A 26,910-nucleotide genomic window follows, 5' to 3' on the forward strand; every position below is an offset into this window, starting at 1 on the left:
AGGCCAGCTGATCTTCTTCCCATGACCTGCCAGGAAGCAGCAATGTAGGCATGTACCCAACTCAAAGCCCAAACCTTCAGCCCAGTCCTCGACCTGAATAGCGAGTGAGGATCCGGATCCTGGCATTTGTACGTGATAGCTCATACGCAGTGGAAGTAAATAGTGTAGTCAGAGGTCACGGCGCTAGATTTTGGAAAGTCCTGCATCAAGAAGACATCTCAGAAAAGTGGATTTACATAACATTAGTGCCAAGAAAAGTCATTCTGATTGCTATATTCTTCATCTGTCGTGACCAGACAGATGAAAATCTATGATAGCAATTTTGCCTTTAAGGTCATTTTCTTTTTTCTTTGATTTCTTTTCTTTCATTTGTTTATTTATCTATTCATTTATTTTAACAGGCTCTGTACTACTTTTCCTCACAGAATGTCTAACAGAAATATGACCCTTGTGCACCTTTTGCAGTTCATTCATTAGGTCAACCCTAACCACTCAGCCCCTTGTCAGGTTATTTCTACTAGTGATAAGGAGCAATTGACCTTAAAAGACTGAAGCCAGGTAGAGGAGCCTATTCCACAAGGTGTCTTGGCTCCACCCTTGTGAAGTGAAACCGGCCAGGTGTGGGTCATTTGACCTTTGCTATATAGGAAGCCTGAGGAGTTATAGGGAAGTACCTCCCTGGGGGTAGTTTGAGGCCCAGGTTCTCTAGGGTGCTTTTCTGCTGTTGTGGTGAAGTGGACTCAGTGTTCCCCAGTGGTCTGCTTTTACTTCGTGTTTCCTCCCATCTCTGTGCAATAGTTTGAGTGACTCTATGAACTAGCTGTGTTGTTGGTGCCTCCTCAGTACAGTGAGAGCCTGGTGGTGTGACTTCACTGTGAAGCTGTGTGGAAGTGACTCAAGTTCAGGAGCTGGCAGGTAAGTGTTCCTGGGTTCTACAGTACTTTAATGTTGAGGAGTTGGAGTACTTCTTTCACCTTGTCTGTTTTCAGTGGAATTACTTCTGTGGATTCTAAGCTCCCTTTCCAGGCCTTACACAAATAATAAATAAAAACAACTTGCAACCAACTCAGAAGCTCAAGTGCTTACAGTTAAGCCTGACTTTGCAGAATGTGCTTAACTACTCCTTAAGCTTGAACAACAGGCAGTGTGAAAAAGGTGCCTTAATGTGAACTCACATTAAGCCCTGTGGTAAGTAGAAACAGATTGGGATAGGTACTGGTGGCATTACCGTAACTTTCACTAAGTGGAAATAGCGAGATTGTGCAGCTCATAACAGAAATGCCATTTTCCCAACATGAGAGTCAAAGGCAATATGAAGAAAGCCTCTCCTCTTCCCTACTGGCCTGTGTCTCAGCTGTGGAGAAAGTTTTGGAAGAGGTCTGCCAACTGAGAGAACCTCTCTGCCTCCCCACCTGTATAAACCGGTGTCTGAGGTATTGGGGAAAGCCTCCTTCTGTGAAAGGCAGATAACAGAGTGGGAACAAGGCCTGAGCAACCCTGTGGTTTTACCAAGGTGACCATGCAGAGGATGTGAGAGAAAAAGAAGGAAAATGGATGCTGACATTAAAGGCATGGGTACTTGAGTTGCGAATAAAAACAATGGGGGGGAAAAGGGGTTCTGAGAGAAAAGGGCTGGTCCCCAGGGCTACAAATGTGAGAGCTGCCTTGTCCTTCAGTAAAGAGAGTGCTGTAGTAGGGTTCAGGTTGGAATTTTTGCTTCTGTAGTGTTAAGCAAAAGGATGAGAAGAGAAATACTGTTAGCTTGGCTTTGCTGACCCCTACAGTCTGTTCAGGTTTTCTCTGGAGAAAAGCTATTTGTGATGTATAATAGTCACTGTAATTGAGACTAGCAGAGTTTCATATAAATTTCTCTGCTCTTTAGAGACCATGAACAGTTGTATGCATGCAAATAACCTTCAAGGCTGTGAAGAAAAAATATATTGCTATCATCCATGTCATGTTAGCATATCTATTAAGTGCTTTAAATCTCTAAACCCATCTATTTTACTATGTAACCTGAAAATGAAAAATAATCTGTGAAAAGATGAGCAGACATCTGCAGGAGGGTGTTGAAAATACTGTTTTTTTTGTGTGTTTTTTTTTTTTCTTTTTAGTAAAAATATACTGTGCCAGGAAAGAATCATTCTTCACATACAGCAGATATGCTGACAGAAGTGGCAGAAACTGGCAGAAAAGCTTTCTTAAAATAGAAGATTTTGTTAGTCTTGGTGATACATTGGAAAGATAAATGTCCAACATCTCTGCATTGATGCTCTGCTTTAAATGTTGTTGAATGAATGAGCCCAGGTGAGCAAACCTTGATGGATGCTTGTATTGTAGGCCTCTGTAGTAGAAGAGATTTGGCTTCTCTAGTTGAAAAAAGACCTTTGTCTTGCCATGGCCATCATGTGTTGTGTACATCATGCAAGGGAAGGTGGTAGACTATATCTGACTGTTCTCTGGTTTGGTGAGTTGTCCTTGCCTGGATTTCTTTTCTTTTCTTTTTTTTTTTTTTTTTTTGCATATAAACCCTTGTCCAGATTCAAATCAGTATCTGAATGTTGTTAGTTTGCATCTAGTCAGATGAAGTAAGTGTTGTTTCAAGATGCTCAACACTTCCTATCTTGCTGCAATGAGCTCTCTTGGTGTGAAGATATAGTCTTCACCTTGCTTGGGTAGATGAGGCTGACTGATGACAGCTGTGCTTCTGATAGGAAACAAAATGGGTCTCCCTGTGTGTTGGCCTCCACTCCTTCCTTTACAGGTGTGATCAACACAAGCAATGTAAGTGTGTAGGAGGGCCAAAGTGAAGTGCTCTCCTCTGTGAAAGAAGTGTAGAGGTAAGTCCATGTGTGAAGCTAAATGACAGTACGTATGTGAGCTAGTGTTTTCATTAGGTTAGCACTGTCTCAATCTTGTTTTCTCCTTAATTGTTCTTTTAAAAACACCACTGGCTCTAACCTTGTGCTTTGTTGCCTTGTCCAGGATCATAAGCTGTGACTGTAAATTATGTGTTTTGCCAGCCTCATTTCTCTGCTGTGGGATCCTGAGTGGGATGTCTCATGTTTAGAGTGCTTCTAAATGTGGAACTGAGCTTTGCTGTTTGTGAAGATACCATGGCATTGGGAATGGTTCTAGTCTCTGTAATAAGCTACTTTATGGACACGGATCTTGAAGAAACCAAAGATGGTGTTGAGTTGCTGGGGGTAGTTCCTTTCTGATGTGTGACACAGAAAGTGTTCTTTCAGTTCTGTCTGCTCGGGAGTGTGTATGCATGTGTACAGGAGAACATTAATATGAATGCTGAACTGAGAACTACATATTCTTGCCATATATACAGATAACATCTACCAAATAATTAGTCATCACCCTTTCTGTGAAGGAAACTGGGCATCTCAGCTATTGGTTTACTGTATCCCACTTTAGTTGGATCATCTGGATTTTCATCTGGTGCATTATTCTTGAGCTATCAACAGTTCGGCAAACTCTTGAATAGAAACGTAATTTTCTTAAGGGATGTGTGATCGGGGGGTGGGAATTGCATTCACAGTCTCATTTCAAGCAGTTACAGGTTGGAGGTTTTCTCCATGAGCATGGTCCTTGTTAGTAAGCGTTTTTGAAAGAATAGAGATAAGTATTTGATGCTTCCCAGAGGATGTTGTGTAAGGAAGTTTCTGGTGCAAATTTACCACTCAGCCTCAACTGTTAATTTACTTAAAACAAGAGGTAAGATGGAGATCATTTTTATACTGCTACAGTAAGCTAATTCAGCAGATTGTGTTCAGTTGCAAGCATGTGTTTGGAAGGATGCTTTGCTTGGTTGGGAAGGTGACACACTACAAATAGCTCATTTGTTTTCTCTACTGCACACCATCTAATCGTTCTTTGTGATTTCCAGTATATGGCTCCTTCCTGACATATAATACCTATGCCACTAATGTTAGTGGCATGTCTATCAGTCCTGAAATTAACATGATGGCAGTAGTAATGATATTAATGCTGACTCTTTAAAGTTAATTATTGATATGGTGCACTTTATTTTTCAATTTTTGGACAGGAGGATGCTTGCTAAGGTTTGCTTTCTTGAATAATACTATGTGAATGGTAGAAAATACTAAGATTCCTCAATTTCCTTTTTATGTTGTAGACTTCCATGTAGACCGAGAATGTTTTTCATAAGCTCCACTGCTATAAAAGATCTGGCTATAAATGGATATCTTCCTTTGCGTGCCATGTGACAGTGAAGATTGCAAGAAGATTCAAGCCTAACAGTTGTGTAACAGGGCTGATGGAAGAACAGCTCTGAGAAGAGCTACACAACCTTTTCCACCATGGATACGGACTGAAAAATTTTGGTTGCAAAGCTGAACAAGCTATCTTGTTTTTATAGCTGATCTGTTACTTTCTCCTAATCCTTGTGTATGCTATCTGAGCACAGAGAGGGTCAGAGACATTACTGTGGCTTGCTTTTTGCTGTAAAATGGTGCATACAGGACTGGTTTCTTGTTTGTGGTCAGTAAACAAGTGCGGAGGGTTATTTTTGAGTAGTCCCAATTAGGTAGTCTAAGTCACTTGTTAGTCCACAAAGTATCTAATGTGGTAGTGAGAGGACAGATGAATTCTGTGCTGTGCAAAAAATACTTCATGAGTTTTTAAGACACACTAGTGCATGCGTGGTGGTTTTCCCCAGCTGGGCTGCTGAGCTCCACCACAGCTGCTCTCTCACTCCCCCTCTGCAAAGTGGGGGAGAAAATACGATGCAAAGGGCTCAAAGTTCAGCCTGTGGGTCTTTGTTTCTATTCTATGCTTCAGATACAGCATCATCCAGACCACTTCATTTTGTAGCTCAGAAATGTATGAATCTGGGTATCGAATGTTTTGTATTTCCAGAGCATGGTGGTGTGTGAACTGTACATGGGACAGTGGATAGTTAGTTTTGGTTGTGCTTGATTTAGAGCAACTGGCTTGTACTGGTAGGTAGGAGGCAGGGAGTCTCCTAAAGAACTAGACTCAGCAATAGATTTTTGGGGTTTTTATAGTGGAATCATTGTCCTCAGCAGTGCTTAAAATGGATGCAGGACAGTGCAAAAGAAACCTTTATCAGGTGATTAACAAATAGAACTTAAATACGGTAGTTAATAATCTTAGTGACTTACTCTGAAGGATCAGATCCTCTGTTTTTTCTTACGGGGTGTCACTTTGCTGTCACCAGCTACTGTCTTTGGTTTAAGGTGGTTATGCTAGAATGTCCTTGATTTTGGTTATGTAATTTTAGTCGTTCACAGCACTCACACTAAAGTCAGGACTTGAATGCTAGAAATCTGAAATTAGGCTATTAAAAGCCACAGTTTGGCCTGCGAAGATGCTAGTTTCTGTTCAGGTGTGGTGTAGTCAGCAACTTGTCAATATGTGCAGTGTTGATAGAAGACCAGTGTTTGTCTGAGTTTTTTAGATATTGGCCAGTCAGATTGATCCTTTTCTCTCTGCCTTTGTAAAAGGCATCCAGTCCTGGGCTTCCTAGTGCACAAACAAAGGATAATTAATGGAAAACTTACCTATCTGGTACCTCCAGAGTGTTTGGAGGAGTGTTATGTGGTAATTAAACAGATCTGAAGATGATAGCTCAGAGGAAGCTTTTAACAGAAATGGTAAATGTGGACATACTGTTAGCATTATTTCTGGAGGACAGATTTGGTTCTGGAGGAATTAGCATATAGCCCATACTCAATGTCACCTTATTTGGACAACGCTCACTTCAACCCCTGTACTGTATGGCTAAAATTAACAGAGTTATGCTTTTTGTGTCCTCTTAAGGACAGCTACATTCAGACTGTCTCCAGTGCACTACTGTCTCTCAAAAACTGTTTATTGCTCTTTGTGCAAGAGGAAGTAAAACCTTAACTATCAAACCTTACTGAGTATGTAAAACCTTGCAAAAAGAAGCATTCCAAGCCTGTGGTGATGTATGCAAAATATCAGATTCAGTGATTGTATGACCACTTTAAACCAAAACCTGGAGGCACGTGTTTAAACCCATAAACATCCCAAAGCAAACAGAAAGGCACCAGTCTTTCATAATGCATGAAAGCTCTTGCTCTTCTACTTTGTTTTTCTTGCATATATTTGCCCACTTCTATTTGCTTTTGCAGACTTATTTAATTATACATATTTTTGTCAAATCAGGTGATGTAACTAAAACAATGTCTTCATAGGTCAGATAAAGATTTCTCCACTTTGATTTCAGTATTGCTGATGAAATTCCCAAATACAAACTTTGTGGACTTTCCACAGACAGCCAACATTAGCTGCAGTTGTTAATTAACCTTGTCAGTACAGTGGTCCTGCATGCTGCTATCATGTTTTACAGTATATTTCCCAGAAACTGAAGTGATTGCTCTGGCATTGCTGTAGCCACAAGGTTTCAGAATGTGATTGCCTCCTGATCTTTTTTTTTTTTTTAATCCTTAGCTAAGCAGTTTTCCTTCTGGTGTCTCCACGTTGTGGTGGAAGTGCTCAATGCTAGAAACATGAGCCTCTTCAGCCAAGAGAACCACAGAAACCCTGTCCCTTTTGGCACCCTATCTGGCTTCATGAGGTATTTGGAGGCCTGCGGTACACTTCTTCAGTATGAAATTGGTCCACAAAGATATTCAGCAATTTTAAAGCTTTGTCTAGGCTTTTGTTCATTCTCAGTTGCTGTGCCCAATTGAGACATCTGAAATGGTGTGTTGGTCATTCAGCTTTAAAGAAAGTGACTGTGGTTAAGTGGTACAGAGTGGTGGATTTCAAAGCACATCATCTGTGGGTTGGGCAGGTAGTCAACATCAGCAGAGGTTAGATGACAGAGAGGAAGGTGATAGAGCAGCAGCAAAGTCAGTGTAAAGGGAGTGCTGGATGTTTTCCTGATCATTTTGTGTTGTGTCTCTTGTTTCCTTGTTAATCTGTAGCACTTCCCTTAGGTTCCTTTAGCTAATTTGGTGAATCATGGTCTGGAGGAAATTGCCCTCCTTTGCTGCTTTTACTCTAAGTAGTGGGCTCCTATGCTCAGGAAGCTCAACATGAGGAAGTCCTGTATCAAGAGCTGCCTTCCTGGAAAAATTGCTCCCTTAGGAAAGAAGTCCCGTACAAGCCCATTCTCCTTATCTTCTGGTGAGCTGTGTTGTACATACACTCAAAGGCAGAAAGGTTGTAAATGCCCTAAGAGCAGTTTTGCTTGTAGTAAGGTATTGTTTCTCAATCAGAGAAGAGAAACAGAAGCAGCAATGTGAGATGCGTGCACAGCTTTAGCTATACCAAAAACGTGATCTTAACTTACTGGAGTCATAGAAGTCTGTATCTCAAAGCTATATGCAATGAAATATAAGCAGAATAATTCATGTTACCTTCAAATGCACTGAATTTTGAGCAAATATATATATTTTATGTAGACATTTGCATCTTTAATAATGAAGTATTTTGTGTTTTCTGAGCTCTTAACATTTTTACAGAACTGACTGATTTATGGTCAAGGCTTTCCCCTTCAGTTTGTGAAGTGCTGTAATTGCAGGTGCTACAGACAACTCGGCTTCAGTTGCAGACAAGCTGTAGCCTGTCTTTCAATGAAGGCTGACCACTGGGGCTCGGTTCTTCTAATTTGTCTCACTTCCTCATGCTGCATTTGGTGTTGTGCTGCCGGGTGCTGTAGGACAGGATGTGCAGAAACTCAGAAGCAAATTCTGCCTGCAGTCTATGCCTCTCCATCCTCCCTGCTCTTCTGTGGTGGTACATAGAGAGTGTGATTTTACTAAGGATAGCAAAGTAGTGCAAGCATATCAGTCCAGAATTTTTCCCGTCTTTTTTTATCCTCCAGTTAGATGAGTTGCTATGTGTTGTTATATCATAAAGTACAGATGCAAAAGTTACTGAAGAAATGGTGCCAAGTAACTAGAAGCTTTGTTACTACATGAAAGCCTGTGCATATGGTGAGGCAGCATTTCCCACCCAGAGATAAGGAACAGGGGCAATAGCACTAGAATGTGTGCCCGGAGTTAACCCTATGAATGGTTGTGAAATGGAAAACTAAGCTCATCTCCTTCAGATGTATTTCCTCTAAAAAATTACGTTCTCCAGAAGCAGTAACCACAGTTCTCAAAGCGACCTTGTCACAAATCCCTGGGACTTAATCTTATTAGAGGGTTGTCTTGTAATTTCTAAATATGAACTTTATATATGTATATATTTTTATATGAATATAAAGGACAATCTTTTTGAACAGTGTTATGAACAACTTACTAAATATGAACAAAGTCTTGGAAGTTTTTTCAGTCTTTCATATTTTTGCTTTGTAATTTGTGTTGTGGGTCAGTCAATTGTTGAACAAAATGCTGTGCACCATCATGAAGGCAATTCAGCAGTGCAGCAGCTAGCTTCTGAAAGGTAGGGCTTCAGAGTTTGTTATGTGAAAGGGTAGCCTAGGTTTCCCATTCAGCTGTGCAACCTTGGGAGCAATGAAATCTCTCATTACTAATGGGAAGTGGAGCCAATTACAGAAATTGGGAAATGTAAAGATGGGTTCCCTAGCGCAACCATTGGCTTACTGATCATGCTGGGATGGGTTTGGACCATTCTTGGAGACAGAGGAGAAACATTGTAAAGAGCCAAGGCTTGTGGGCAACGAGGAGGAACAGTGTGTATATGTGGAGCAGTCCTAAGTCACTTGGTTCGAGGATGGGGAATTTGAGAATAGTTCAGGGACTACTGAAAGAGAGTAGATGTTATGCTTAATGATTTCTAAATTGTATACTTCTTCACCTAGGATCACAGGGATAAACAGGTTTCTAGACCAATGTCCTGCTCCAATAGGGTCAGCTATGGAATGGCATGCACTCATATATTGTAGTGACCCCTGATGGATAGAGTCACAAAACTTGAAGACAGCCATGTGAAGATGAAGACAAACTGATGGCACATCACCACTCTGGTGAGGAAAAATTGTAGACATGGAGATAACAGTATTTTTCTTTGACTTTGGTTCTCTCAAAGCGTCTAGATTTATTTTCTCAGTGGAATTAATAGTGTACTTATGAGTACTTTGCAAGAGAAGATTTCTTTACTTTTAGCACAAGATGCTTAAGTTTCTCCAAAAGGACTTGCACTGCTGATTCTGGACTGCTGCTATGTTTTGCATGTTAAGTGTCTGGCAGCTAAAATACATGTACACAGGTCCTGGGGTAAGGTGATGGAAACTTTTATAGAGAATTTTTTAGGGCAAGTATCCAGTCTTAGTGAAAGGGCAAGAATTTTATTGTATGCTTATTTCAGCCTCACTGGATCTAAAATTATGAGAGCAAAGATTGGGGAAAAAAAAACACTTAGTAATCAATGACTAGTTGCACATCTGTGGTCAGAACAGCCTAACCTGACAAAAAATTAGATAGGACTGGTTGAAATTCTGCTCTCTTACAGAACTGGTAAGCTTGTGCTCTAACTAGTAGGCTCTCTAGGGCCTGAAATGAGCCTCAGAAACCTTACAGTAGGTCTGTTGGGTGGCAGGTAGAATGGGGTCCTGTGCAGGGAGCTGTGTGGGTCAGGTTAACTGGCCTGTATTGATTAGGGTGTGTGCATTCAAAACTCTGGTGTGACCTTCAGGCTTCTCTCCTGTCTTCAGCTGGCTAGTGAAGATACATGGGGCTCTTCCTCTATGTGGGTAGTGGTTCTTCACTGGTGCTTGTATTGGCACACACAAATGTAGGGTTGCCAAAGGAATGTCATTCCTCTTGAAACAGAAGGGTGTTTGGTTGGGTTCCCTGGGCTGAACGGGCAGATGGGACAAGGGCCATGTACTACTGTTGAAGATGCTAATACAGTTCCTGTAATTTCCCTATGCTTCATTTAAGAGGATGCAAACTCGGGGCACAGCTATTCTTCCTTTGATTCTTTCCTTGTGAGTGAGTATGTGTACATAAATAAAGGGTTCTTGATATCCTTACTATGTATTTGTTCAGCTCTAGTGATTTGCACTATGTCGGGGGGGGGGGGGGAGGATTGTCTTGGGGGATTTTTCCAGCATGAATGTGTATGCCCTGCTGGGTGCTAGATATGTGTGATCAGCTCTTGGTGAAACAACAGAAATGAAGCAAAAGCCATCTACCACCAGTTATATTCACTGCATCACAGTTTGTGTTTGTGGGGGACTGGTCTGGAAAAGGGCAGGTGACCTCTTATGGAACCAGGTACAGCTACCAAAGCCTGTAAATGTGGTGTGATGGAAAAGAGGTAAAAGAGCAGAGCTCTTGTGAGAAGTCAGCACTGTCTTCAGTTGCATTTGTGTCACAGCAATAGCTAGGATTCAGTGTGACATAGCTCCGGTGGCCCAATTTTTGCCTAAATCACAGAGGTCTGTGACTTGGCTTAGTTAAAGTATACAAGTTCCTTAGGGCATCCCTTGTGTTGAGTGGGTAAATTTGAAGACCTCGAGAAATGAGGTCCAGCCTGCAGTAGACATCTGAAGCAGACAAAGTTCTTCTGGAAACCCATAAAAGCTTTTTTCTCTGGATGGAAATGTTACTTAAAAATCTATTCAGATTTAGCTTTTTTTCCAGAAAATATTGCATGTTTGTTCTAGGATATAATGTCTTTTGTGCCTCCTAAAGAACTGGTGGCTTGCAAGGCATTTAATTAAATGCTTTAGTTAGTTACTGGTCCATAGCTGACCTTTGCAGGTACAGTAAATAAAGGAGAGGAACATAGAAACACTCTTAGGGATTATATGGCCAATTGGGAGCAGCTTTGGGGTAGAACTATATGAATTTCCAAGTCCATTTCTAATCAGCTCTACATGACTATCCTACAGTTAGAGCCCAGCATCCCTGTAACACTTTCTTTTATTGCCCAGGAATGCATTCTGCTCCAGTGACAATCTCATCAGGTTGTCTGGTACAACTTCTCTTCTTCCTTCTGGATGATCAGAGGAATCAGCCCTCTTCAGACAGCAGTGGTTTTTGTGCCTTTCTTTAATAATACCTTAATTCTCAAGAGTGCACTGCAAGAGGATTGAGAACAGTATGCTGTCAGGAGGTATGATGTATCTGGTGATCTTCTCTTAAAAAGAGTATTTCAACTACATCTGTAAGGTAGGTTTAAAAGTCTTAAGCATGGTGTTTTATTGTGCTTTATTGAGTGTCTCAGGCTGTTACTGTTATCCCTCCATCACATTCCTTGCAGCACATAAAAGAATTTTAAGCAACCTATAAATGCTGTCTCTGTGATATGGTTAGGAATGGAGTCTTTTCAACTGAAATGTGAAAATGCATGTTATCTCTGTCCGTGATTGAGTTTTCCATTGCTTTTTGAATAAACACAGTAAGTAATGTGAGATATTTTTGCAAATAAATCTCATGGATTTAGATTTTTCTGCCTAAGTGATGCATTTCTCAAGTTGTTGTTTTACTACTCTACTTTTTTTCATGATTTTTACTCCTGGAGAGATCCCCAGATCCAAAACTCTGGTGAATACACCCAAATTTCAGTTTCCAGTGAGATAAAAAGAAAAGTTTAGGAAGAAGTACTCTAGGGAAATGAATTATGAGTGAATATGAACTTGATCTGTACACCTCTCGATATCCAGGGAGTACTTTAAGGTTGTCAGCATTGCTGGAAATGCATTTAATAGAATATGCACCTCTGCTGGAATAACTGTCTACACTTGGATGTAATTAGAACTATTTCTATAAGCCATTGGGAAATACAAGGTAGAAAGCCTTATAGTCCATATTCTTAAACTTTCAGCATGTGAAAGTCAGTCTCACGGTGGCCTTCCTGAGTTTCAGAGGACTTGAATCTGGCAGTGCTTTGGTTTTGTTTCCATGGAGCTGAATCTGTTGCAATGTGGCTTGGACCTGTTCAGGGGCCACTCAATTTGCAGAGAACTGGGTATTATGGTGTTCTGCCTTCCTCCATATTCAGGTTTGACCCAGTCTGTTCTGCCACAAACTAAGCTGTCAGTCTAGAAGGCTGTGTCTGTTTCCACTGAGTATGGGAGAAACATTTGTCAGCCTCTTAGCATTGCCAAATATACAGAATTACTTACACTTTCTTTAAAACTTGTTCATTTCAGATTTTCAGGATATATAAGAATCGTGTAGTCTAAAAAGGTCATATTTATTTTTTTCTCTTGTCCTCAGCCAGGACTTTTCCACTTGCCTTTTGAGATTCAACTTCACAAACTGAAGTTTTGATCCCACAAAATAATGCTTTTCAGATCCTTTTGGTACATAGACACCTAAAATGTTTCCAGTGGCGATCTGGACCTTGTACAATAAGTTTAAATCTTCTGACAAGACTTTTTTTCTACATATCTGTGGCAGCTTGGATCCTAATTTGACTTCTCCAAGTGTTGACCATTCAGAGACATGTTGTCCTCTAATTCTAGTGGAACTGGCCAAGGCCTAGAGACTACAGGCATTGTGTTTGCTGTCCTTGATAGGGTTGTTCAGTCAAGTTCTGATCTTGTAGCAGCTTGTTTGAACCCGTATGTCCCAATAGCTGTGTAATAATAACTTTTCCCCCAAAGCAAATGCAAAACATTTTACCCTGCACGCAGTGGCACTAAATACAAATTGTGCAGTTTCTGGCAATTATTCCATGTACAGACTCCTCTTTTTTTTCCTACCATTATCATGGGCCAAAGTAGGAGAGCTGTGTCAGAGAAAACTGTGTATGATCGTTGCACTGGGCTTGGACATCTGGGATCCTCATGTTCTTGTCCCCTGGCAGCAAGGTGATGGATGAGCGCTGTGATGGCAGGTAGTAGCTGGTGCTGGGACCTTTGGCAGCAGAATTGGTGCCCTCACTGAGGTCAGCCTGAGCCTGTGCCCCAAGTGGTGTGTGCGCCAAGGCTGTGAGTACATGGCAGGAGCATTGAGACAGGATGATGCAGTGTTCTGCCATTGTCAGACCGTTCACCTGGAACTGGGCACTCGGTGTGCTCCTGCGCCCCAAGGAGCACTGTGGCACAGTGCCGTCTCCGTGTGTGTGCTGCTCAGTGGACCTGCCTGGGTCTCTCCCAATGTAGCTGCTCAGCACTAAGTGGAGTTGGGGGTTTCATGTGTGTGGGATGAATGTGTGGTGCTCCCCCTGGAGCTCTCTGATAGCTGCGGAGAAGTGGGAAGCACTCAGGTATGACAAGAGGGAGAATGATAGCAACTGTTATTGTGCAGAAGTCTGATTTCCTTCTGTAAACCTGATCGGTCTCATTTCAACGTCAGAGAGAGCTGGAGGGGAAGATTGTGTATGAAGTGTGACAAACACGTGGATTTTATCTTGTCAGAAATGGAAGCTGAAAATCTCTCTCCAGCTTGTCTTCTTTGTATTTTGAAAGCATGGGACTTTTCTGCTCTGCATTACAGGGTAGCAAAGTCTGCTACCCCAAAGTATAAGACAATAAGAAGCAAATGAAAGTGCTGCTGTGGGTTTTCTGCCTGGTTTACTCTGAGCAGAGGGTTTCTGCAGATTAGGTCCCCAGTCTGCTGTGCAGAACTTTGTCTCCTTTGCTGCTTCAGGATCCTACGTGCCATGCCCTGTTACTTGGGTGGTCCATCCTAGGCAGAAGAGCAGTGTCTGGTTCAGTGGGTCTCAGACAGCCTCAGCATTGCATAGCAAAAGTCAGTGCTGTGGCAGGAAGCATGAGATGAGGACCAGTGGTGTGTGTCTCATGGAGATGTGTCTGAGACATGGCAGAACACGAATCCGTCAGACATGCTATCAGATGGCGTGGCATGCATCTGTTCAAGTGCATGGCATGTGCATTTAAGGTGTGGGTCAGCTCTGAGAAGGGGCTGCTGTAGGTCTGTCTGTCCACAGCCATGCCACAGCCTCTCTCTGCTCCTGCAGGACTACAAAAACAAGGTGCAGGTGGCTGTGTGTTGTGGATCAGGCTGACTGCTTTTATGTGAGATGCTGAGTCCCAAAGCAGCAGAGGTGCTGTGCTGTGCAACAAACGTGTCAAGCATGAGAGCTGTGGTGGAGCAGCTGAGGTAAGGACCAGCATGGTAGGTCTCATGGCAGGAGCTGATGGGGAAATCCTACACATGCCTTGGTTGATGGTTGTCTGCAGGTAGGAGTTCGGGAGGGTCCAGGTTTATTTCCATTTTACAGCTCTGTGTGGGGCTGTAGATTCCCTGACATGAGGGCTTTCATCTGTGACCATTTTCCTAGCTAGTCCTGCTATCCTGGTACATCACCAGAGCTGCTGCATTGTTTTGCATTTCCATGCACTTAGGTTGTGGTGCTGGGCTCTGCAGCCTTCCCCTGTGTGAAGGCAGGCTGCATGCCTTTGTAGCCATAAAAATAGGTGTGCTGCTGGTGGTCACAGGCCTATTTAAAGGAAGATATGTAGAGCTCAGATGTACAAATTTACTTCATAGCACTTCACACTTCTTTTCCTACTTTACTAGCTCACGTTTCTTGGTCTCCTATGCTCCAACAGGGACTTGTGTAGGGAATTAGTGTCCCTCCTCTGTTAAAAGTGGTTAGCAGTGCCATTAGTGGCTGTAAGGACAAAATGGCCCCCTGAGCTTGCAGTTCACCAAGTAAAAAATTTTACTGTAAATCACTTTTTTTTCTCTTGTGGTTTCTGTTAAGCCTCACAAGGTGTTTTTTGTCACAGAAAATTTCATGCATCTTTATATAAAAAGGGGAAGTATTTTCTCCGGCTACTTTGGGGTGTTGATAGCATTCATTAGTTAATATCAGAAGTTAGTGTTTGATCTCACCTAAAAATTCCTTATGTACAAAATTTGGGAGGGTTGATCTTAATGAGAGACTGCTGATTGATGGCAACACAGACAGTGCATGTGCTGTCCTCTTCATCCTGGCTTTGACTTCTTTTTTTTCACTGGCCAGGATGTTGAGGGACAGGAGGAGCCTAATGGGACTTCATACCCTGTGTGATGTATGGGGCGCTAGCAGTCAGAAATATTAAACTCATAAATGTACTCATTTGCCCTGGAGTCACTGCGAGGGAGACTAAATGCAGGACACCACAATGTCACCGTCACGCAGAGTCTATTCTGTAACAAAGAAGCTACAGCAGGAAGGCCGTATTTTTTTCTTTCATTTAACTGCAAATCCGCAAATGAGCTCTGCAAGGCTGCTGTCTTTGACTAGGGGAGAAGGTGAACTTTTGCTGGATTTTGCTGTGGGACAACCCCCTCTGCCTTTTGCTGTTTTTCTGAGGCTCTGAGCTTTTTGGGGTTCTGTTCTGAGGTGACCCTTGCATGTACCATCTTCTTTGCCTCCTGTCTCCACCAAAGCACTGAATTCATAAGCTCAACCAGCTCACCCGTCAAATGTGGAGGTGAAATGAAGTTGGACATGCACATCCGAGGCAGATGGCTAGCCACAGTTTTGCAGCAGTATTTGGAGGATGAGTTTCTTCAAGTAATTTCAGCTGTACAGAAGGAAACGAAAGTGTTTCTTGCTGTAAATACTTTTCTCTTTCCTCCTTCCACCGCTCTGCTGCAAGTGTCTAAAGACTCACTTCACTGCTTTTCTCAGAGAAGGCTATTTCTGTCACATCGTAGATCAATTTAGGACTGTCCTATGCATGTATGGTAAAGGCAGGATGGTGCTGTGGTAGCCTTGAGCAAACCTTTACGTTTTAGACACTAGGAGCAGAAAGTAGACTTAATTGTCATTACTAAGAAGTTGGAGGGGCCAAACCACTGGCCAAAATGTGGAATTATCAAGCAGAGCCAAACTGTTTGAAAAACAGCAAATGGAAGAGATTTAACTGTTTCTTAGAAACATGCTGATATACTGAATTACACCATGTGGAGCTTTCTTAACTTAATGGGCTGCGCATCCAGGGAAACAATGCAAAAGCCTAAGATCACCAGCTGCATCCTGAACTCCTGTTGCAGTTGTTTCCAAGCACATCTGCTAAGCGTGTCTGAAAACATTGAGATGCTGGCTCTAATGCCGTGGCAGATTCTGCTGCATTGCTTGTGTGCAGCACTCCTCCATGCTCTGTGTGAAATACCAGTGAGTTTTAAGTCCTCTCAGCCAAATACAGCCTGAATGGCTTTCAGGCTGTATTTGGTCTGGATTCGTAATGCAACTTAGCTTTCTCTAGCCTGTGTTCTTCGCTTGGGGTGGTTGTACAGAGAACCTTTTCCTTCCTGGCAGATACAATCACAACACTGGAGGAGCCCAGCAAAGTTCAGGCTGGTAAGGTAGCCCTTGTATAGAGAAGGAGAGTATTCTCCCACGCCTACTGCTGGTGAGGGACAGTTGTTGGTACTGCAGAAAATCAGCCTGTATATGCAGTGCTTTATCTGACTGGACAGACTTCTCTTCTCTATGTGGGGATTCTGTACTTCTATAAACTGGAAAAGACTGAAAGAAATAGGTGCTTCCCCTCTGCCCAGTCTCTGCATTGGCATCTTGCTAAGTGGGGTGAGTTGATCAGGAGTACTTTTCCTTCTCCTCACCTCCCAGTCCTAGTCTCACACTTGCAGCCTGCTCCAAGGTGCAGGACTTTGCAAAGCACATCGTGGCTCGTGTTGGTTTAGTCTGAATTCAGTCACCCAAAACCTTGCAGGTCTATTTTGTAACATTATTCAATCTGTCCAGTATGGGGTTTCTTTTCTTTTTTTTTCACTCTTGCTTCTGACATCATTTCCTGAACACTATATTCTCTGAGCTCTGTAGCCAGATTGTCGTCTCTGCATATGATGCAAGGAGCTCTTTAAAATGGACTTCAACTCTCCTTTTATTCTGCAGTGCTTGCTGGTGATAATAACTGTTACTGATGGTAAGTGGGATTTTTCTTTATGGCATTGTGGCACAGATTTGCCTAGGTTGGACACCTTTAATTTTATTCCAAGATCTTAAGGACTCTGCCAGGCTCTGTGATATATCAAGTAGTGTAACTGCTAATGCATGAAAGGAGCAGTCAGACTATGGGAAGATGTATATACATTTTTTAAGCAAACTAATTGTAACTAACAATATAGTACTTTCCCAGTGTACTGTGTCTGTAAAAGCATTTCAACAGAGAACGTAAGATCCTTGTATGTAAATTGCTGGCTGGAGGGTTGGAGAGCAGTGTGGTCCTGTTCCTGACACTTGGTGTGACCTTGGGTCAGTCCCTGAGCTGCTGTCATCCTGCTATTTACCCATCTGTGATCTGAGTACAGCAACTTTAATAACGTGCGGGGATACTGTGAGGCTTGTTCACGCAGACACTGCGACAGTACTCTTTAGGTAAAAGAAGCTGTGCAAGCAGCAATTGTTTCGGCTATCACCTACGCTACACCTATGGCATTAACGCCCTAAGCATTTTTCTCTGCACAGACATGCAGCAACCAGGAGAAGTGGTAGAGAGAGGGTAGGGTCATGTAAAATTTGGAGAGGAAAGACCAGCTGTTCAGACTCGTGTCACTGTGTGCATGGCATGTGTACAACCCTCATGGTAGCAGCGAAGAAAGCGAGCCTTTATAGATGGCATTCTGTCACCCTTCCTGCTCCTCTGATTTTTTTTTCTTGACTCCTGGTGTCCCCAGACTATTGATAGAGATGGGTCCCTCTTACATCTGACCTCAGTTTTTGCCCTTTCGGGGGGCAGCTGAGGATGGATGGACGGACAGACACACAGAAAGCTCACTGCCTACACTCTGTGCTCTCCTTCCAGGCTCTGTCACCACGATTGGTGCGCTCAGCGGCAGCTCAGCAATATTTCCTATAGGACTTGAAAACCTGCAGAACCTCTCCAAAATGAGCAAGGACAATGAGAGATGCTTTGTAAACATGGTAAATGGTACTTGGTTGGTCAGCTGTGGCTCATGTTACAGACGTCTGAACTTGCAGAATGGCTCTCTAGTGCTAAGGAGTGTGGAGAAGGAGGATGAAGGAAATTATGAGTTTGTTTTTAACGACATCACCAAATCCTTTGCACTGGAAGTACTCGGTAAGTGACTTTGTTAGCAATAAATATCTTGTGAATCTGTGAGCTTGTCTGGAAGCTGCTGCCTTGAATTTATTTTGAAGACACCTCTTGAGCTTGCAGGAGCTATAGGGGCCTCTGGAACAGAAGGCACAGCTTCATAAGTCTCAGAGCAGGAATGGTGAGTGTAAGCTAAAGAAATGCTTTTGACATCCATGTTGTCAGTCTTTCCTGTCTGTTGAGCCTCCCTTCGAGTAGCCAGTCAGTTGAGCTATGTACTATTTTTTTTCCTGATGTAAAAGGCAGCAGCATAAAGTATTTTTAAAGCTGAGTCTACGGTATATAGACATGCAGCTGGAGATTTCAGTCCATTTCTAGAACAATCTTCCTGATGGGTCTCATGAAGAGACTGCTTTGTGCAGTTGCAAAAAGGTAATGAAAGAGTCCAGGTACGACTTTCTGAGTTCTTTTCCTGCCCACTATCAGCTTTGAGGTCAGTATCTCCTGGGTCTGTGTAGAGACGTGCAGTAGGTACCTTAACTTGCCAGGCTCTCTGATGTCATCCCTGTGGCCTCAGCATTCCCACTCCCCTTCATTTACCTGGTCATCCACCTGTGGACTGAAAAGAAGGAAATGGGAGTCACTGATACAAAATCCAGCTTGTTGCTTGGGTTAATAGAGAGAAGGCTTAAACAGGTTCAGCCCCTTGCTGAACATTGCTCTAGATAGCCACTAACCATGGGTCTTGTCCTCATCTCCACTGTTCCTTTTACAGAGCTTTCACTTAAAGTTTTTAAGAGAAATTGAAGTGCATGAAAGTGTAATGAAAATGTCAAAGCAAACTGATCTCAGTGAAGACAAATGAATCCTTACGCTGTTCAAGTGCAAACAAGCAGAACTGCCACAGAGAGTAGGTCAAAGATGTGACTCCTTGGCCAGAAAAGATCAGGGGCTTAGATGGGAAGTAAGCAAAGATTGCAAAGTGCCCTGGTTTTTACCTCTATTTCAGTGAACTTACTCTGGGAACTTTTGTCTTCTCCTTGTGCTCTGTTGCCACAAAGTTAGGAAAACAATTTCACAGCAAAGGAATTTCTGGAGGTAGTAATTTTAGTTGAAGTTGATATCATAGTTGAGGAGGGTGATTTCTGAGCTTGCTTACATGGATGATTTGCATAGATATTCTCAATGCAACTCTTATGGTCATAAAACCACGCAGCCTCTCTGTTTAGTCTGTATTTGCAAAGTGGCAGATTGGTTCCTTTTAATTGTTTTTCTGATTTTTCTCTTTCGTAATATGATCATCGATGCATTCCTTCAGTTTCAGTTGTCCTAGCCTGGGCCATTCTATCTGTGGATGTCTCGTATTGGTACCTATGTTAGGCACAGGCATGATCTGTACTAATTTCTCACTAAAACAGAAGTAGACAGTGATAGCAAAAGTATCTGGTCAAGGAGAGGGCTGAATCTCCTCTGAAGCTACAGGTATCCATTGATTATGGAGGAAGCCTCTGGCCCCCAGCTGTGTCCATGATCCTCAGATCATGGGTTTCTGTTATCTTTATCGGTTTCTACATGGAAAATGAAGAGAGGCTGTATTTTTGTGATGTCCCCAGAACATTGACCAAGAGTCAGCAGTAGGGTTGAGTGAGTCCTGCCAAGGGCTGGGAGCAGACACTGAAGAGTGGTTACTGATTGTTGTGCACCCTGGCTAGCAGCAAATGCTGTGGGAGTCTTCCTGGTAGGAAAAGCTCCTGCCCAGTTCTCAGTCACTGCTGAGTCTGCTCATTGTCTCTCTTCCCTCCCCGTTCCTGTTGTCCTGTGTTGCATGACCAGAGCCAGCCATTGCTATCCAGTGCTTCCCTGATGGGACCGTAGAGTTGTCCTGCAACGTGTCCAGCAATGAGTGGATGAGATTTGAGTGGCTGCTGAATGGCAGTGAGCTGAAGACCTCTGAGGCTTGCATTAAGGATGGTGGGAAGAAGGTTCGCCTGGACAGACCCATGCCTGGGGAGTTTGTATGTGAGGTTCACCACAAGAACGGCATCACGAGATGCGGGCCCATTATGTTGTCTTGCAGCTATGGTGAGTAATGGCATTGCCAGAAAATTTCCCTCTTGGTCTCTTGTGGTGGGAATCTTAGGACTTGTTGTTGTCAGTATAAAAGAGGTTTTCTGTCCTTGGGCAGCTGCCTTCCAGACTTTACCACATCCCCCATTAGCAAGTGTCCCATTGACTTCTTTCTTCCTGCTCTGTCTCAGACTGAGCCTACAGTCATAGAAAGGGTGAAGCTTTGTTCAGCAGGTCCTTCTCCCCAACTCTGCTGCCAGGAAGGATATCTGTATTTCTTTTTCTACTTCCAATGATGGGGATTCTATATGCTCTTAAGAGTCAGTGTAGAAACACGAGATATTTCCTACTCTTACATTCACCTGTTACCCTCACTGCCCTCCAATTTTTGCAACATCCTTGGAAAAACATTTATTCTAATCCAGCAGCAACAACAGGGCTGAATTCAGATGAGGTGTTTTGCCTCATCTCTTCTCTCCTTGTCTAGACCACCAATACAAAGATATACCAGAGCATATAAATATCTTTATCAGCCCTGCGTTATCAGAGGTGTGGTAAAGATGTAATTTACTTAAACAAACAAACGTGTGTATATATTTGTGTCCCTGCTTGGGTATGTAGTTCTGTGGGAAGGCCATGACTTGATCCCTTTGCAAGCTCTCCATAAATGCTGAGTAACCTGCTTTAATGAGACAGTAAATCTGAATCCTAGGATTGCCATAACCTCATGATGCAAAGCACTGGTTAGTGTTGTAAGCTGACTTTTAATAAAGAAAAAAAAAAAACAAATTGATTAGATATTTACTTGCATCTCCAGTAGTAAAGGTTTGAAGGCTTTTGTCCTCCCTGGCAGTGAAGATGTCATCAGAACTGTGTCAGGATAACATGATTTAACTATAAGATTTTTGACTGATTTAGTCATAAGTAGGGTTATGGTAAATGGGGCTGCGTCAGGCTGGCAGGTGGTCACCAGTGGGGTCCCTCAAGGCTCCATTTTAGGGCCGGTACTTTTCAATATTTTTATAAATGATCTGGATGTAGGAATAGAAGGTATTTTGAGCAAGTTTGCTGATGACACCAAACTTGGAGGAGTTGTGGACTCGGATGAGGGTGGAAAGGCCTTGCAGAGGGATCTGGATAGGTTGGAGAGCTGGGCGATCACCAACCGCATGAAGTTCAATAAGAGCAAGTGCCGGGTCCTGCACCTGGGACGGGGAAACCCTGGCTGCACGTACAGACTGGGCGATGAGACGCTGGAGAGCAGCCTAGAAGAGAGGGACCTGGGGGTCGTGGTAGACAGCAAGTTGAATATGAGCCAGCAGTGTGCCCTGGCAGCCAGGAGGGCCAACCATGTCCTGGGGTGCATCAAGCACGGCATCGCTAGTAGGTCGAGGGAGGTGATTGTCCCGCTCTACTCTGCGCTGGTGCAGCCTCACCTCGAGTACTGTGTGCAGTTCTGGGCACCACAGTATAAAAAGGACATGAAACTGTTGGAGAGTGTCCAGAGGAGGGCTACGAAGATGGTGAAAGGCCTGGAGGGGAAGACGTCCGAGGAACGGCTGGGGGCACTGGGCCTGTTCAGCCTGGAGAAGAGGAGGCTGAGGGGAGACCTCATCGCAGTCTACAACTTCCTCGTAAGGGGGTGTCGAGAGGCAGGAGACCTTTTCTCCATTAACATCAGCGACAGGACCCGCGGGAATGGGGTTAAGCTGAGGCAGGGGAAGTTTAGGCTTGACATCAGGAGGGGGTTCTTCACAGAGAGGGTGGTTGCACACTGGAACAGGCTCCCCAGGGAAGTGGTCACTGCACCGAGCCTGACTGAATTTAAGAAGAGATTGGGCTGTGCGCTTAGTCACATGGTCTGAACTTTTGGGTAGACCTGTGCGGTGTCAAGAGTTGGACTTGATGATCCTTAAGGGTCCCTTCCAACTCAGGATATTCTATGATTCTATAAGTAATTTAACGTAGCTTTCCTATGTTAAATTATACTGTGCAATAGCACCTAGTGTTTTAGAAATTGCCTGAAATGCTCCAACTCTACAGCAGATTGGGTACTGTCTTTTCTCAAGACTGGCATAGAGTTAGTATAAAAGCAAAAATACTGACCTAAGCACCAAATTGTGTGCTCTGGCAGTTGACAGAAATGCCGTGGGCTGTCTGTATTTGGTTGCATTGGTGCTGTGGGCCAGCCTGTACAAGTTTGGCATTTGTGATTGTGGAGCAGCAATCTGAGTTTTGTCCAGTTGAATTGGCCAAAAGTTGTTCAGCATGGTCAGACCCAAGTTAACTGAGACACTGGGGAATGGGGATGCAAATGTCTGTGAGCTCTGAATCAAGATAAACTACACAAGTGCTGACAGCTACCATTGTTTATTCTGGGTGGCTGCCCAGTCCCCTGGGTGCGATATCAGTTTCTCATTTCCTCTTCAAAAGCCCACGAGGGAATTTGGTGATAGCTCTGGGATGAGCACATGCATAAACATGTACTGGAAAGGGTGTGAGAGCAGGGAAGTAGCAGCAATTTTACTTTTTAGTCACCAAATGCAGCCACATTCATAAGAAGTGAGCTAAAGCCATTTTTGATACTAGAAAAATGAAGAGAAATAAGTTCAACTAAATGAATTAATGACTAACTCATTTTGTGTGTAATTATTTGTTCCAAACAAAGGGATAAATATAGCTTTTCCACTGTTGTTCCAACTCAGGTGCAAGATCTATTGTAAAAGCAATCATTTAGGCAACCTGTTGGCTGATGAAATTAATTTAAAGTGTTTAAGACAATTTGACAGAAATGTTTATAAATTTCCAAGGCACCAAAGAGCTCTCACTGGAGGATCTAAAACAAATGGCTCAGAAATCTACAAGTCAACATACATAAAAGAATTTCATTATTCATATTTTAATTACTGCTTGTTTTATTTTTGATTTTTTTAACATACTTCATCTCGGAAAGACCTTCTGAACAAATGGCAAATTTTTAAGAAATATTCAGGACTGTTTTCAACATTCTATGCTTTGGACAATATTCTCTTGAGTTTTCCTCAAAGGAAATAAAATGCTCAGGACAATGATTTCTCATTTGCTGAAAGTTTAATTTTGAGCCTAGACTTCTAGAAATGTGGTAACTCTCCTTATAGAGGTTGGCCAAGCAGGAGAACTGTGCTGGTGCTGCGCTGCACCCAGCTCAGGAAGGAGTTGTCTGCAGCCTTCTTGGAGGAACCTGAGTGGTGCTGCCCAGAGTTTAGCCAGCGTGTTTTTAAAAAGAGTGGTGCAGGGAAAGTGAAGAAGTGCTGTGTTTGGATAGCTGCTCTGGTTCCTAGTTGTTCAGCCTTGCTAAGTGAAGCTACTGCTGTCTTGTTCAATGGGGCTGAGTAGCAGGCAAGAAGAGGTCCCAATGATTCAAAAAGCTATGGTGAGGTTTAGCGTGCTTTTAAGGAATGTATAGTACAGAGATATTTGAGCTGTTGCCTTTTTCCATGTTGGGATAAAGAGTTTTCTTACTGGATACCCCGGAGTGGAACAAATTGTCCTAAAGGAGCGTGTCTGGATGGATCTCTCTCTCCTGCAAGCCTGTGATGGTCTCTGCCTGCTTCGCTGCTCACCCTCACTACAGCAGTCCCTGCTCATATGACCTGTCACAGCAGCCTTGAGCAAGGGTCTCTGAGCTGGGTAATAATTACCACCAGTGTGTGCCTGGTCTTCTGCTCCGCCATCTGCAGCCTTAGCCTCCTGCTAGGAGTCTTGCATGATCTCAGCTGGGGAGGACAATAAAGAAAAATCCTTCCCTGAGCAGCAATGAAATCTTTCCTACAGCTTTGGCCCTGGTGGTTGGATTCTCTGGTGTCTGACAAAGTCAGATCAGAGCCTGCACTTCCTTTGAGGTTGGTGTAGCTGCTGTACTGCTATCTCAAGTGGATTCTCTGAAGCCTAATCTGAGCACAGAGGGCGGACTGTGGCTCTCCTTTCAGCAGGAGATGCTAGCTTAGGTCTTCTTCTGGGCTTTCTGTTTCACAAAACTTCTTGAAATGTAGCATCTTTAAAACCATCACCTCCTCCATTAAATTTGATCAAGTGTGGATTATCTGAGATGTTATTGGTCAGAGTAGACAGAAACAGACAAATACACACAGCATAGTTGTGCAAGCCTCTTACATAAAGAAAAATTTCATACAATGATTAAATGATGTGACATAAATGATGATATGCTACAGCTCATAATTTCTCTCAAGAATCCTTGAGAGAAATGGGCAACAGTAATGCCCATGTGCCCTAATCTGTCTATGGGGCTTTCTCCAGCCGGGAGAAAGAAGCTTGCCTGCCCTGGCAACTAACAATGCTGTCCTTCTTGCAGGAGACCTGCTGCAGTACCCATTGTTCATCTACATCCTGGCAGGATGTGCAGGGGGTGCAGCTATCCTGGTGGTGGTCGTGTCCTCAGTCATCTGCTGCTGCATGAAGAGGAAGCACAAGTTTATCCCAGTGCCTTCAGGTGAGTGGGGAGCTCTGTTGCCCCTGGGGTGGATCTGCCAGAGGATAGTGTATGTAGGGGCTGGGGCAGAAATAGCCCCAGCATGAACTGGCCTCACCTCGGTGATTAGTCACTTTCTGTCTAGCTCTCCCTTAACCCAGCAGAGCAGACTCATGGATAGGCAACTGTTAGTGGTGGGATCTTGAAGAAAACTGTGCTTTTCCTCTTTTCAGTTTATATTTGCTTGTGTGTGCCAGAAAGAAACACAGCGAAGTGTTTTCTATGAGCAAATGGAGAAAATGGAGTCCCCTTTGGGCCAGATCCTGAGGGCTGCTGCTGGCTGTCCTCTGTCAGCACCTGTCCCCAAGTGCTCACTCCCTGCGTGGCCACCTCAAGCCGTGATCCTGGCAGCATGGCCAGGCTGGTCTCTGTCAGGCTGGCAGTGGCCCTCCATGCTGGCATCTGTCTGCTCTGGGAGTGGGGCCAGCGCCACGTGAGGGGGAGCCACGAGCAGGTGCTGGAGGCCTGGCCTCGTGGCCAACGTTCCAGTGCTGCTGGGGGCCTCTTCCCTTCAAGTCTCTGATTTTTGGCTTTTCAGAGGATGAAAAAGATGACGGAATAGCAATGTCAGTGGTCTCCAGTGAAGCTGTGAAGAGCCCCCCCAATGGAGACCACGTGGAGGCTCAAGCTGCCCAAATCGACTGCCCTCCAGTGCCGGGTGCGTCCAGTGACTTGTTTGACGCCAGACAGCCTGCTGAGGAGGGTGAAATGGACGTGTGGGACAGCGGGGAGGGACCTGGCTGCAGAGGGAAGCCTGGGGATAGCTAGTGCGGGCTGCTAGGCCCGTTCTGTCTGGGTGACAGAAGTTGCAGCAGGTCAGGGTAGCTCTTGCCCTCAGCCAGCCGTGGGATGTAGCAGCAGTCTTCTCGAAAGCATCCTGCAGAGGGTGCTGCCAGCAGGCTGCATGCTGCCTGTGCCACTGTAGCCTGTGCTAAAATGTCTCTAAGAAAAGCAAACAGCAACCCCCACCCCAAATTAGCAGCTTTTCCGCATTTTTTATCACTCCTCTCCTTTATCATCAGTTTGATTTTATAAGAATCAGCATTGTTTTAGCAGGCAGACATCTTCTTTGGTGTGGCATCTACCAATATGCTGCAAGCAGGGCTAAATCCTATCAAAGTCAGAGGTTTGCATATTTCCTTAAACTGGAGCCAAAATAGGAATACAGCAGTATTTTATATCCTCCAAAAAAAACAATAATAAAACACCACTGCTTTTGCACAGTGTGGTCAAGAGAATGCAGCAATGAAAACCCTTCAGAAATCTGTGAACACTTGATATTAATACTCTGCTTTTTGCATTGTTTCCCTCAAATTTATGTCACAAACATGAATGCTTGGCAATACCTTCCTTAGTAATGCATCATCAACAGCTGAAGTAGGTCCAGCGCAGACGACATTACACAGGTCATAGCTCAGCTCTGCTGCCTCTGCTCCCTGTGTCCTTTGCTGTACTGTGCATGGCCTCTCACCTGTTTGGCTGTGCTTTTTGTCTATCCTTAGATGCTTCATTGCCCTGCCTTCTTTTTATTAAAAGCACTTACTAAAGAAGCATCATAATTAAATTGTTGTTAAAGAAGTATTCATTGAATATAGTGCAAGAAAGGGAAAAAATGCAAGTCATTCAGGTAGTTGTCTAATATTAATATATTAATAATGTAGAACTTGTTAGTCAAACTGATACTGTGGATTTTTTTAAAATAGAAACAAAACATCCCATATTTAATTTTTCTACAACTTAGTAAAAGCAGAATTGCATGTGGGAAGTGTACATTTAGCCAGCTTTTATGATTCAAATAAAGCTGAATAGATTTTGATTTGGTGTTTTGGTATATTTTGGGTTGCTGGGCCCAGAGAGCTTCAGCACCAATGTGTCTTGCAGAGGAAGCTCCATAAATGAATAATTATAAAGCATATTGAAATGTGGCTTGTAGAAGCCTGGGGAGGGGGGGTGCTTGAGCTGGTTGGGCAGCTTGCAGCAGTGAGGGCTGGGGAGCGGAAGGGGTAACTTCCACAGGGTTAAATGTGTTGCACACATGTGTAAGCTGTTTCCCCCTTCTTTTCCAGATGCTGCCCAGATTGGTCCAGGCATTGAGCCCTTGCCCCTGGTGGAAGAAAATTTGCCAGTGGTGGTAGAACCTGAGGAAATGCCAGAACAGGAGATGATAGGTTATGTGGAAAGCCAGGAACATGCCTCAGACTGTTTCCCGGACCCAACTGATGACTAATGTGACATGGTTGCTGTTTAACCCTCTCCTGAAGCCTGTGACACCCATCCTTTGCATCCCATAGTCTCACTGTGTATAAGAATTGGTCTGGAAAATTTTAGCAGGGGAAAGATGTGACGTGTCAGGCCTGCTATAACCTCATTTAAAAAAAAAACAAAACAAAAC

The 26,910-nt window shown here is 43.5% G+C and overlaps 1 protein-coding gene across 2 annotated transcripts; it reads left to right on the forward strand.

Moving 5' to 3' along the window:
- The first annotated feature begins 671 nt into the window (after positions 1–671).
- LOC101794304 (uncharacterized) lies at positions 672–26,910 on the forward strand. Of its 2 annotated transcripts, none has more exons than XM_038169188.2 (6): positions 672–915; positions 17,672–17,947; positions 19,757–20,005; positions 24,342–24,479; positions 25,057–25,176; positions 26,585–26,910. In XM_038169188.2, exons 2-6 carry the CDS (start codon positions 17,755–17,757, stop codon positions 26,743–26,745), a joined length of 861 nt encoding a protein of 286 aa, XP_038025116.1. In that variant the 5' UTR covers positions 672–915; positions 17,672–17,754; the 3' UTR covers positions 26,746–26,910. The 2 variants fall into 2 exon arrangements, with proteins under 2 accessions (XP_038025116.1, XP_038025110.1); XM_038169182.2 differs by lacking the exon at positions 672–915 and adding an exon at positions 16,635–16,792.

The sequence above is a fragment of the Anas platyrhynchos genome, chromosome 1 (genome assembly GCF_047663525.1).
Source record: "Anas platyrhynchos isolate ZD024472 breed Pekin duck chromosome 1, IASCAAS_PekinDuck_T2T, whole genome shotgun sequence".
In the NCBI taxonomy this organism is placed as follows: domain Eukaryota; kingdom Metazoa; phylum Chordata; class Aves; order Anseriformes; family Anatidae; genus Anas; species Anas platyrhynchos.